Source organism: Leopardus geoffroyi, chromosome X (genome assembly GCF_018350155.1).
Source record: "Leopardus geoffroyi isolate Oge1 chromosome X, O.geoffroyi_Oge1_pat1.0, whole genome shotgun sequence".
NCBI lineage: Eukaryota > Metazoa > Chordata > Mammalia > Carnivora > Felidae > Leopardus > Leopardus geoffroyi.
In genome coordinates this window covers 99843738-99857265 of record NC_059343.1, presented here as the reverse complement: position 1 = coordinate 99857265, position 13528 = coordinate 99843738, and the positions used below count along the sequence as shown (strand labels likewise).

The window sequence follows — 13528 nt, the reverse complement described above, 5'->3', positions numbered from 1 at the left end:
CATAAGGGGAGAATACAGCAATAAAAATGGCCCAAGGATAGAACCTTGAAGAACAACTACATTCAGGAAGAAAAGAAAGAGACCCCTGGGATGGGGATGGGAGGGAGCAGTTTGAGAAACAGATGAAAAGTTGAAAAGGAAAACAAGATAGCAGATGTCACTGGAGCCAAGAAATGAAAACGCTGCACAGAGGGAGGACCACACAGTTTTACTCAATGTTTTCCATCAAAAGAGTCTTGGGCTAAGACTCGGTCCCTGCTCTATTGTATGACTTTCTAGCTGTGTTACACATTAAGCAAATCATATCCGTAAACCCAAAATTCTTCAGATGTAAAAAACAGATAACACCAGTCCTTCCAATTAAAAGGCTGCTATGAAGGGACGCCTGGGTGGCTCAGTCAGTCAGTTAAGCATCTGACTTTGGCTCAGGTCATGATCTTATGGTCCATGGATTTAGGCCCTACATCGGGCTACGTGCTGACAGCTCTGAACCTGGAGCCTGTTTCAGATTCTGTGTCTCCCTCTCTCTCTGTCCCTCCCCCACTCATACTCTGTGTCTCTCTCTCAAAAATAAACATTTTAAAAAAGGTTTAAAAAATAAACAAGTAAAAGGCTGTTATGAGGATCAAATGAGAATGGATATATGTGAAGAAGGCCTTTGTTGACTGCAAAGCATTGGACAAATATGAGACGCTATTCACTCAATAAATCTTTACTGTTTTTATTAATGTGAAAATAAGACCTAACTGTTGATTGGAGGATTTAAAGTTTCTAATATTAAAAAAATGCCGAATTTTAAAGTACATAACTCTTCAAGAGTCTCATAAGGGCTAGCTTTCATGAGCATCTACTTTGTGTGCTGGGCCCTGTTCTAAATCCTCCACATACCTTAACTCATTTGATCATCACAAACTCTTATGACATAGGTACTACAATGTGCCTTGGTTTACAGATGAGGAAGCTAAGGCTGAGAGGAGCAAACTAACTTGCCCTAGGTCACACAGCCAGAAAGCAGCTGACCCCAAAGCTCAAGCCAAGTCTTTCTCCTATGCATGATTCAGGACTGACCTCTTAATCACCACACCAAAGTTCCTCTTAAAAATATGCCTTGAGGGGCGCCTGGGTGGCGCAGTTGGTTAAGCGTCCGACTTCAGCTAGGTCACGATCTCGCGGTCCGTGAGTTCGAGCCCCGTGTCGGGCTCTGGGCTGATGGCTCAGAGCCTGGAGCCTGTTTCCGATTCTGTGTCTCCCTCTCTCTCTGCCCCTCCCCCGTTCATGCTCTGTCTCTCTCTGTCCCAAAAATAAATAAACGTTGAAAAAAAAAATTAAAAAAAAAAAAAAAATATGCCTTGAAGGGCACCTGCCTGGCTCAGTTGGTGGAACTTGCAACTCTTGATCTCCGGGTCGTGAGTTCAAGCCCCAAGTTGGGATTAGGAGCTTACTTTAAAAAAAAAGTTAAAAAATAAAAATCAGTGGAAAAAATATGCCTTGGAAAATTAGAAGATCGCCATATTATGACCCTAATGAATTGCAGATCTAGGCATTGGGCATCAATGCAGCTATCATCACAGAGAAAACCAGATATTACGTGGCTCCTGAAGTTAATTTTGTCCCCCACCCCACCCCAAACTGAACCTTAATCAAACAAAGCTTTTAGATTAGGGTTATGGTTGCCAGATAAAATTCAGGAAGCCCAGTTAAAATCACATTTTAGTTAAACGACAAATAATTTTCTTAGTGTAAGCATGTCCTATGCAATATTTGGTATGTCCCACGCATTGTATTTGGGACATATTTTTACTAGAAAGTATTCATTATTCATCTGAAATTCACTCTTAACTGGGTGCCCTGTATTTTTATTTGCTAAATCTGACAATCCTACTTTAGATCTAACTACCCATTTATAAGAAGCACAAAAAACAGAGAAACATATTAATGTGAATACTAGATGTTTGATTATATTAAGGAATTAATTTTTCAGTTGTCTAGTTGTATTGTGGGTTTTTTTTTTAAAGAAGCTCTTACCGTGCTCGCTTCGGCAGCACATATACTAAAGAAGCTCTTACCTCTTACAGACACACATTGAAATGTTTTTGGGTGAAATTATATGATGTCCTGAAGGTCCTTCATAACAATCTGGAAAGGAGAGAAATAGAAGGGGTATAGATTCAACAAGACTGGCTTTGAACTCATGACATTGAAGCTTCCTTAAAAAGTACAATTGATTTCAGGGGCACCTGGCAGGCTCAGTCGGTGGAGCACACTATTCTTGCTTCTGAGTTTGAGCCCCATGTTGGGCGTAGAGATTGCTTAAAAACAAAATATTAAAAAAAAAAACTACATGTGGTTTCATTACACTCTTCTATTTCTGAATATGTTTGAAATTTCCCTTAATAAAAGTTTTTAAAAGAAACAATACTTAGCACAGTGACTGACATACTGTTAATACTTAATATGTATCTGTTGGCAGGCGAATCATTTGTGTTTTTTTTTTAAGAAAACTCTCAGATGGCCATCAAATGGAAAAACATTTTGGAAATGAAATTACAAGCATGAATATGCCTGAAAACACAAATTAGATTTGTTTAGGGACCAACTATACTCAAATGGAAACAATAATGAATTTGCCCAGACAAGGGAATTTGTTTACTGAGGACGAAGAGTTGTGAAACTCTGGGCAGAAGAGGTACATACATTACAGGTACTTAATTTTGGTAAACACAGAAACATTTTTAACCCTCCAAAAAGATGTTATGCAGAAAACAATCTACCTTAGGTTTTCTTCAATATTTACTACTCCAGTGAACTGTTGTGGAAAGCCATATTAATTTCCTAAAGGCCTTTGGACAGATTTTGAATTATTTATTTATTTATTTATTTATTTATTTATTTATTTATTTATTTATTTATTTTTAAAGTTTTATTTATTTATTTTTGAGAGAGACCGAGCTAGCAGGGGAGGGACAGTGAAAGAGGGAGACAGAGAATCCCAAGTAGGCTCCGCACTGTCAGCGCAGAGCCTGATGCGGGGCATCGAACTCATGAACCGTGAGACCATGACCTGAGATGAAATCAAGAGTCAGACACTTAACCAAATGAGCCACCCAGGCACCCCCAGATTTAGAAAATTTTAGTGCTCACATGCAAGTAAATCGCCAAATACTAGAAATTTATGACTTCTCATGCTGAATAATCCATGCACTTGACAGGAGGTCTTTATCAAAAATACAGTATTCGGGCACCTGGGTGGCTTAGTCAGTTGAGCATCCATCCGACTTGGGCTCAGGTCATGATCTCACAGTTTGTGGGCTTGAGCCCCGCATTAGGCTCTGTGCTGACCGCTTGCTCAGAGCCTGGAGCCTACTTCAGATTCTGTGTGTCCTCTCTCTGCCCCACCCCCGCTCACACTTTGTCTCACTCTGTTTCTCAAAAATAAATAAATGTAAAAAAAAACTTTAAGAAAAAAATGCAGTATTATCAGCTTTAAATGCAATCTTGCCTTACATGCTGGGCACATGAGGGCAACCAAACTCAAAAGCAACCTGCATAAGGTGCAGGTTAATGTTTTTAGCGAAGTGTTTAATGTAGGTAAGTGAAATAAACTGTTTATCTTATGCTAAATATTCCACTGTATGGATGCCCTATAATTAATTCAACCATTCTCTTATTGATGGATGTTTCCCACTTTTGCTGTTATAAGACAACAATACATTTAGCCTTACATTCTGGGCCTTTAATTTCTGGGAGAGAGATTATAAGTGGGTTGGCTGAGCCAAGGGTATAAATATTCTTAATTTTAATAGATACTATTTGCATGTATTTTTAAATTAGGGCTACACTGTGGAATGGTGTTTTAAAAATGCAATCACCTAACTACAAGTCAATCATCTTACTAACTTCACTTCCAATGATTAAGTGTATTTCAGCTCTGCTTTAAGTAGAGAACTGGGTTCTTGGACAACCTCTCAATAACAGTGCCTTTGATGTTACATATCCCATGGTTTATTCTGCTTCAGAGCATCCTGTTATCAGTAGTTCCAGTTTGGCATACCTTCCTGTACTAGAAAGAAGTGGCATTTTTTTTAATGTTTATTTATTAATTTTGAGAGAGGGGGCAGAGACAGCGAGAGAGGATCCCAAGTAGGCTCCATGCTAACAGCACAGGGCTCAATCCCATGATCCCTGGGATCATGACCTGAGCCAAAATCAGATGCTTCAGACTAAGCCACCCAGGCACCCCAGAAGTGGCATTTTAAACTGTCACTTTGTCAGTCTCTGAATTCTAAATGCCATGTCAATCTGTCCTTAAAAAAGTACTTTTTTTGGTAACTTCCTTTTACTCTTTGTCCCTCTCATTTTGAAGATCCCTTTATTTGCTGTTCTTCAAATTCAAAAGTAACAAATGCTTATTATAACTAGTGAAACAATGCATTACAAGGATGTATAAAGACAAAGCTAATCACCTCCACCTCAACCTCCTGATGTAATCTTAATAGCCTGCCCAGTCTTTCACAACTCTCCCTGCTCATACAGATCAAACATGCACACATATATAAAATTTTGTTTAGACCAAAGTATAATCATACTATACACATTATTCTGCAACTTGTTTCACTGAACTATGTATGTCCATATATACATATATATGTTTATATATATGTGACAATGACAATATATAGCATTTAACAAAACACAGTGGAGATACTTGTCTTAAGTTCCTTTCCAGTTCTAAAACTTGTTTTTGTATTCCTTCACAGAACATACCACCACTATAATTATTTGTAATGAATTGTTCAATGCCTTTCTTCCCTGCTAAACTAAGAGCTCCCTCCACGAAGGCAGGGGGCCAATTTTGTTCATCACCGTATCTCCAGAATTTAGGTTAGTGCTGCTAGGATAGTAGTTGCCTAATATCTATTTGTTGTTTCGGTGCTTCAGGAAACCTTCAGTCTATTTAAACTGGGTCACTGTCAATACTCAAAACATTTATCTTTAGGAACTCGGACCCAAGACAGTCACCACTCAATGTTATCTGGATGGAACCTAGTCATTTTAAATATTTGGGGTAAACTGTGTTTTTTAGCAAAAACCCTCGCTACCACAAAAAAAAAAAAAAAAGAATTTTAAAAGATCATGTGTTTAACAGAGTTCTGCACTTGTAATTAGGACACCTGGATTCTAGTCTCACTTCCAACATTAATTACTGTGTGGCCTTTAGGAAGTTCCTTTCCTTTTTGGCCCTAGTCTCATTTGTAGTTCTAACATTCATTAATTCCACAAACATGTATTGTCTACTGTGCGCTGGCACTAAGCTAGGTGCCAGTGATACAGGGATGAAAAATAGTAATAGCCAACATTTAATGAATGCTTATTCTGTGCTTGGTCTTTTGCTAATGGAGCCATATGCACTCATTTAATCTCCTAGCACTACTGTGATATTTTCTGCACTTTACAAAGGAGGGAACTGAGGCATAGCGAGGTGAAGTAACTTTCCCAGCATACCAAAGGACGCGGTGAAGACAGGATTGGACTCCAGTCAGTGGGGCTTCAGATGCCATTCCAATAACCACAGAAAATCCTTGCCCTCATAATTCGAGGAATATTTCAGTGGCTTGCACTTTGGTCCCAGCCCAGGAATACGGGCTGGCGCACCCTCTCGTCGATATGAAGGTGCAACGATGTAGGAGCACGTGAGAGAAACCACCGAGAAACCTGACACAAGCGCTGCCAGCAGCAATGCTCTACCTCACTCTCGCGGTTTCCACGCCAAGAAGGTGAAGAGGTGGGAGGTGTCAGCGGCTCTTACGCACGCACGCCTCCGGGCGTCCCATTGGATACAGGCAAGCGTGCGGGTCACGCCAGCTAGACGCGCTTCTGTGAACTCCGCGGGAGGCGGGAAATAAAGGAGCGCCGCGTGCGTGCCGGCCCTTCCGACGTCAGCACGGGCCGGCCGCTCGGCCTGGCCGTGGGTTCCTTTGCCCCGCCCCGCCCCGCCCCGCTACCCGCGCCGTAGCGGCGTTCACTTCCTGGCCCTCCCCACCTTTAGCGACACCAACGAGAGAACACCGCCTGCAGCTAGAGCAGCCCGACCAGGAGCGTAAGCGTGTGGCGCGCGAACGTGAGAGGAAAGCCGTGCGCGGCTGCGCTTTCCCGCCCCTGAGCCGTTGTAGACGCGGGTGAGTGCTGGGGCGTCGGCCCGCACCCTGCGTCGACCCCGGAGCGGATCGACCCCGCCCCTCTCCTGGGGGAAGGCCTGGGCCCTGGCCCACTCCCAGCATGCTCCACGCCGGATCCCCGGGCAGGTGCCGGGGGTGCAGTAGTTAGTCGGGGAGACCGAGAACTGCCTTCCTGGAGGTGCTGCCTTGGCCCCTCAGTGGGGTTTTGAGGTGACCACGTCCTCCCTCTCGTTTTTCTCTATTTCGTTCTTCTCCCTTTTCCATACTCCATCCAGCCACTTTCACCTTCTAAAAAGATGCCATCTCAGAAACCACTCTGGGAGTTTCTGCTTCATTTATGCCTGTGTGCAGTTTTAAGTTTCCCTCTCCTCTGCAACAAATATCCTATCATGTACATCTTCAGTGTTACATTTTTTTGCCTCCCCTGATGGAAAAAAAAATCTCCTTAGAATAATTTATGCAAATGGTCCATGAGTAGTATCCCCATCAGGAAGAATTCTGATCTAGATATGCTATTATCAAACTAAGAGACACGTGTGGCTTATCATATATTGGCTAGAAATAATGAAAATTGTATAATATGAAGTGTCAAAATCCTATTTAAATTACTTTTAGAGTGCATCTGAGAATTCTGATACTAAGCAGAGCTTATTTTCTGTCAGTTCTCTTTCTTCATAGAGCTGTGTATTGACCAAGTTCTGTGAGTGACATAGGAAAACCGTCCAGCCTCTTTGCTCACCCTTCCTCCCCCACTCAGGAATTACACCTGTCAAACTATTCCACACCTTGTCCTAGTAGAAGTCAAAGTCCATTTCCTCTAGAAGAAAACCAAAGGGGTGGTTTCCTTCTAGCAGGATGTTGATTGTGGGTGCAAAATGTCAATTACGGTTAACAAATCCCATATTTTTTTCATTTGTAGGAAAACAAGGTTATCCAGTAACCCATCTATTAAATTTTCAAGAGTATGAATAGAAGCACTGTTCAGATCACTATTCTGTAATAGAAAAAGCATTACACTGATCTCAAGAGATCTGATTGCTGGTTTAGTTCTACCACTGACTGTGTGACTTTGGGTCAGTTACTTAACCTCTGTAGACCCTCTCTTTCCCTGTCTGTAAAGTGAGAGAAATGGTATTAGGTGACTTCTAAGGCTTCTTTCAGCTTTAAGAGACAAAGAAAAATCTAAGTAGCTCAGTAGAACATTTCTTGTGAAGATAGAAGATTGGGAAATCTCAACAGTTGTATTTAATGTTGGCTTTTCTTTTAATTTCTGATTGAAATAAAAGTGTAGACTTTTCTCTTTCTACTTCCCCAGAGAATAAGAAAATGCCTTTGGAGGCAATAAAGATGTTGGTTAATGGTTCCCCAGATATGCCTATATTGAGTCAGTTCTCATCTAAATAATTTAACTATTTTCATTATGGGCTTTTATTACATCAGTTAGTTGGGTTACTGTATCAGAAACCATTTAGTCTTAGGAGCAAAAGAGTAAATATTAACATGTATGGTTTCAATCTCAAGAAATTTGATTTAGATGTACTCAGAACACCTAAGGACAGCAGCCATCAGTTAAATAAAGCACTAGGTTAAGAACAGAAATGCTAGCACAGATGTCATTGGTGATTTGCTAATTATAGGTGGTTCTATCTGTTCAATTTAAGGTTTTGATATAAAGTCCATTCATATCTACAGAAATATTTAAATAATACAAGCAAGCTTGTGAAGTGAAATTCCTTTAAAGAGAATGACGGACTGACAACCTCTACAAAATTGATTTTTAGAGTTAATGTTTTGATTTAGTACTTAGTTAATTAAATCCCCATAGAAGAAGTGCAAAAATGGCCTCCCAGAAAATTCTAGTGCATAGAGGTGTTGTTGCAAAGTTCCAGTTTATACAGAACAGTAATCAGATACCATTGGAAGCTAAAGATTCTTAGACTTCTTGGTATTCTATGCAACTAACTTGATTTCAAACTTGGGAACTTTTTTTAATGTTAAGAGCAAAATGTAAGTCTATAAGGCATACCAAATCAAATCACTAGACTAATCCTTTTCTATTAAGTATCCTAAGGATCTTTTTTCTTCTTTATAGGAAAAATGCTTTCTGAAAGCAGTTCATTTTTGAAGGGTGTGATGCTCGGAAGCATTTTCTGTGCCTTGATCACTATGCTAGGACACATTAGGATTGGTCATGGAAACAGAATGCACCATGAGCATCATCACCTACAAGCTCCTAATAAAGAAGATATCTCGAAGATTTCAGAGGATGAACGCATGGAGCTCAGTAAGAGCTTTCGAGTATACTGTATCATTCTTGTAAAACCCAAAGATGTGAGTCTTTGGGCTGCAGTGAAGGAGACTTGGACCAAACACTGTGACAAAGCAGAATTCTTCAGTTCTGAAAATGTTAAAGTGTTTGAGTCAATTAACATGGAAACAAATGACATGTGGTTGATGATGAGAAAAGCTTACAAATATGCCTTTGATAAATACAGAGACCAATACAACTGGTTCTTCCTTGCACGCCCCTCTACATTTGCTATTATTGAAAACTTAAAGTATTTTTTGTTAAAAAAGGATCCATCACAACCTTTCTATCTAGGCCACACTATAAAATCTGGAGACCTTGAATATGTGAGTGTGGAAGGAGGCATTGTCTTAAGTATAGAATCCATGAAAAGGCTTAACAGCCTTCTCAGTATCCCTGAAAAGTGTCCTGAACAGGGAGGGATGATTTGGAAGATATCTGAAGATAAGCAGCTAGCAGTCTGCCTGAAATATGCTGGAGTGTTTGCAGAAAATGCAGAAGATTCTGAAGGAAAAGATGTATTTAATACCAAATCCATTGGGCTTTTTATTAAAGAGGCAATGACTAATCACCCCAACCTGGTGGTAGAAGGATGCTGTTCGGATATGGCTGTTACTTTTAATGGACTGACTCCTAATCAGATGCACGTGATGATGTATGGAGTATACCGTCTTAGGGCGTTTGGGCATATTTTCAATGATGCATTGGTCTTCTTACCTCCAAATGGTTCTGACAATGACTGAGAAGTGAAAGAAGAGCATGTGTACAATCACCATATAGGACAGGTATTGTCACTATTTGCAGTAACAACTGCATGTCCAACACAGCAGTATGTTTCTTTTCCTTTTTTTACTTTGGTGGCACTGGTTTAATGGCACATTAAAGTTTAGTGGTACATTTTAAATAGGGTGGTTTTTTCCCCTTAAAACACATGTGAAAACGTCAAACATGTTGGAAAGAAATGTTTTAAGAATAATTTTGCAAATAAAAGATATTTATAAATATTATATTTATGTGATGAATTCTAAATTATGAATCTGTGGCACATATTTTTGCTGATCCGTTAAAAAATTTAACATGTCTTTTTAGCTTTCTAAGATACGTGAATGAAATCTCTAGTTGTGAATTTGTGATTAAAACTTTCAGCTATGTGTTTCCATTACTTGTAATGCTGATATATGTTCTGAACTTTTGCAAGGGCCCATGGATTGCTTTCTCAAAATACACAACCAAGCCACAAAGGAAATAAATGTTCCCAACTAATGTTACAGTGAAAGTGGAATTGCGTCCCTGGGAGAAAAAGTGAAAATGATCTATAAAGGTTAATAATTTCACCAGGAGCTAATTTAGTGGCACTCCTCAGCATACACAAGCTCAGTGTAACTCTCTTCTACTTCTCTGTGCAGATACTGAAATAGGAGTGGTCACTATGAAGAATCTAATTTCATTTAACATTTAACTGTGTTGTTTCCCACTTTATCAAGCTCTTGGCTGTGGTTTGGATAAAAATACTTGAGTGTTCTTTACTGCTGCTGGGCAGATGAGTTCTTTGGAAGTCTTTGAAGAACTTGTTTTGGTAATCTGGCAGTGGAGTCTGCCCTGGTTTTTCTTTACCTGTTAAAATTCTGAGATTTTTCCCATGTTCATAGTTGCATCCTATCCAGTGGTTTTGGGTGTGGAGGCCTTAACCTCACCAGTCACCTTGGATTACCATACCATTTGCCTAATTTCAGTGGCTACACAGAAGCTTTATCCACTGGTGGATACAATAGTTCTTGTGCTTATAAATGTGTGAAGTACTTGGAACTGATTTGTCCTATAATCAGGCCTGCACATGCTATATTAAGTCAGATCCATAAGCCCCCGCCCCCCATAGGGTGTGAGACCATGACATTTTAGAGATCAATATTTGCCGTAACTGGCCTCATGATGTTAATGGTCTCCCACAGCTTTTGCAAACCAGAAAGAATTTCCTCGAGGGCCTCGGGCTTCAAATTATTATTGATCATCAGAATGGTGTGTAAAGCACTTTTAAAAAATTGATCTGATCTTCCTTATTGGGGTTTTTGGTTAAAATGAAGAATTGTTAATTTTTAAAAATAATAAAAATCTCTTTATCCAGCACCCTAATATGTGGTCTCAGATGCAATTAATACAGATCAAGTCATGTTTGGTGTAAATACAATGATAAACAGTATCACCCTGAGTGTGACACCCAGTTTAGAAGTGTTAACCGTGGGGTGCCTGGGTGGCTCAGTCAGTTAAGCGGCCGACTTCGGCTCAGGTCATGATCTCGCAGTCTGTGAGTTCAAGCCCCGCGTCGGGCTCTGTGCTGACAGCTCAGAGCCTGGAGCCTGTTTCAGATTCTGTGTCTCCCTCTTGCTGACCCTCCCCTGTTCATGCTCTGTCTCTCTCTGTCTCAAAAATAAATAAAAACGTTAAAAAAAGTTTTTAGAAGTGTCAACCGTGCCCCAACAATATATTTTTTTAATTATGCATTTATCAGCTTCAATTATATTAGTATATTAAGGTGTAATTGTAATAAATATATCAGAGAATGCATCCCATTGTTTGATTTCCTAGTGGGTGCTAAGATAATAATTGCTTTTATTTTTTTTAATGTTTATTTTATTTTTGAGAGAGAGCGACAGTGTGAGCAGGGGAGGGAGAGGGAGACCTAGATTCTGAAGCAGACTCCAGGCTCTGAGCCGTCAGCACAGAGCCTTACACGGGGCTCAAACTGCAAGATCATGACCTGAACTGAAGTGAGACACTTAACCAACTGAGCCACCCAGGCGCCTCAGGTAACAATTGCTTTTTAAACCAAATGGATGCTCTTCAGGGGTGCCTGGCTTGCTCAGTTGGTACAGCATGCCAACTTGATCTTGGAATTGTGAGTTTGAGCCCCATATGGGGTGTTGAGATTACTTAAAAATTTTTTTAGGGGCACCTGGTTGGCTCAGTCAGTTAAGTATCTGACTTCGGTTCAGGTCATGATCTCGGTTCATGAGTTTGAACCCCACATCGGGCTCTGTGCTGAGAGCTCAGAGCCTGGGGCCTACTTCGGATTCTCTGTCTCCCTGTCTCTCTGCCGTCCCCAGCTCATGCTCTGTCTCTCTGTCTCTCTCAAAATTAAACATTAAAAAAACTTTAATAAAAAATTTAAAAAATGTTTGAAATAAACCAAATTGATGCTTTTGGTTGTATTTTTATACACAAGTATTCCTTTATAAAATATTATTTGTCTTAAATAATATGCTGCCTCAGGGCACCTGGGTGGCACAATTAAACGTCTGACTCTGCATCAGGCCATGATCTCACAGTTTGTGAGTTCAAGCCCCACGTCAGGCTCTGTGCTGACAGCTCAGAGCCTGGAACATGCTTCAGATTCTGTGTCTCCATCTCTCTGCCTCTTTCTCTCTCTCTCTCAAAAATAAACATTTTTTTTAAAAAGAGGAAAAATAAATAATATGCTGTGTCTTTGAACTTATTTGTACCCAGTCTTGTAGATAAAATCTGAATCAGTAACATAGAAAATAGTATTACTGAGGTCACAGTTACAGTTTTGATCACTGTGCGCTCAATAGGCAAAAACTGTAACCCTAACCTCGCTCTGTTATTGAGGACAGAATTGGGAAGAGTGAAAGTCTAATGAAAATTGATCATGGTTGTGAATATATTTTACATATGGCTAGTGGCTACCATATTGAACAACACAGGTCTAACCAATTCCAGAAATGTTAGACCCACTGGGTGAGATGTGAATGAGAGAAAATTTGAAGTTTCTTCTAAAAGTTATTTATCTTGCTGAGTATCTTGAATGCAGTGGAAACTGCAACCTGACTTTTAGCAGGCCCTAGGCCATCTCCTTGTGTGAATTTAATCACTAGATCTTCCTCCTCAAAATGAAAACACTCAGTTTGGAGGAAAATACAGATTAGACCCCTTGCCCTTTTTCTTTTCATGTAGCTAAAAGGTTGCTTATGTATCCAATCTGATTTATAGTGCCCAGATTTTGCTGTAATGCATTTAAACTCATCTTTTGGGCTTTTTAAAAATGTTTATTTATTTTGAGAGAGAGAGACAGCAGGGGAGGGACAGAGAGAGGGGAGGAGAGAGAGAACCCCAAGCAGGCTCTACACTGTCAGTGCAGAGCCCAACATGGGGTTCAAACTCACAAACTGTGAGATCATGACTCGAGCCGAAATCAAGAGTCGGACATTTAACCAACTGAACCACACAGGCACCCTTCTTTTGGGCTTTTTTTTCAAGTTTATTTATTTTGAGGGAAGTTTATTTATTTTGAGAGAGGGGAGGTAGAGAGAATCCCAAGAGGAGGTAGGTAGAATCCCAAGAAGACTCCATGCTGTCAGAATTGAGCCCAACACAGGGCTCAATCCCATGAACCATGAGATCATGACCTGAACCTAAATCAAGAGTTAGACACTTAACCAACTGAGCCACGCAGGCACTCTAATTGGGCCTTCTTAAAACAGGGCACACCTGTATTAGGAAGGTTACCAAAATCACAGAGTCTAGTGATGAGGTACCACTAATTTCCCCTTAATTTTTTAAGAATATTGTGTTCCTGGGGCACCTGGGAGGCTCAGTCGGTTAAGCTTCTGACTTAGGCTCGGGTCATGATCTCACGGTTTGTGAGTTTGAGCCCCGCATCAGGCTGTGTCTGCGCTGTCAGCAAAGAGCCTGGAGCCTGCTTCACACTGTGTCTCCCTCTCTCTCTGGCCCTACCCCCCCCCCCCAAATAAACATTAAAAAAAAAAGAATACTGTGTTCCTTTTAGTGCTGGCTGACTTGTATTGATGAATTCGATGCAGGATCTGAGTGGTGTCATGAAGAGCTTTATGTTTGTAAGTTTAGCTTTTTTTTTTTTTGGCATACAAAGAAATTCAGAAATGTTTGCCAACCTCTCCACAAAAGAGTCCCCCAAAGTTTAATTAAAAATCACTGAAGGGGATGGGGCGCCTGGGCAGCTGAGTCGATTAAGCGTCCAACTTTGGCTCAGGTCACGATCTCGCAGTCTGTG

At 40.4% G+C, this 13528-nt stretch overlaps 1 protein-coding gene and 1 long non-coding RNA gene across 5 annotated transcripts in view; one reads left to right on the top strand and one right to left on the bottom strand.

The window, feature by feature from the left end:
• Nucleotides 1-6059, bottom strand: part of LOC123595274 — a 165072-nt gene extending 159013 nt beyond the window's left edge. For all 3 annotated transcript variants that reach the window (XR_006711102.1, XR_006711104.1, XR_006711103.1), the window contains exons 1-2: nucleotides 5503-6059; nucleotides 2067-2136 (exon numbers count right to left, since the gene is read on the bottom strand). This is a non-coding gene — a long non-coding RNA (uncharacterized LOC123595274). The remainder of the gene's footprint in view (nucleotides 1-2066; nucleotides 2137-5502) is intronic.
• Nucleotides 5916-10614, top strand: C1GALT1C1 (C1GALT1 specific chaperone 1). Of its 2 annotated transcripts, none has more exons than XM_045472727.1 (2): nucleotides 5916-6176; nucleotides 8269-10614. In XM_045472727.1, the coding sequence occupies exon 2, from the start codon at nucleotides 8274-8276 to the stop codon at nucleotides 9225-9227; it is 954 nt and encodes a 317-aa protein (XP_045328683.1). In that variant the 5' UTR covers nucleotides 5916-6176; nucleotides 8269-8273; the 3' UTR covers nucleotides 9228-10614. The 2 variants fall into 2 exon arrangements, with proteins under 2 accessions (XP_045328683.1, XP_045328684.1); XM_045472728.1 differs by having other exon boundaries at nucleotides 5916-6386.
• The last annotated feature ends 2914 nt before the right edge of the window (nucleotides 10615-13528 follow it).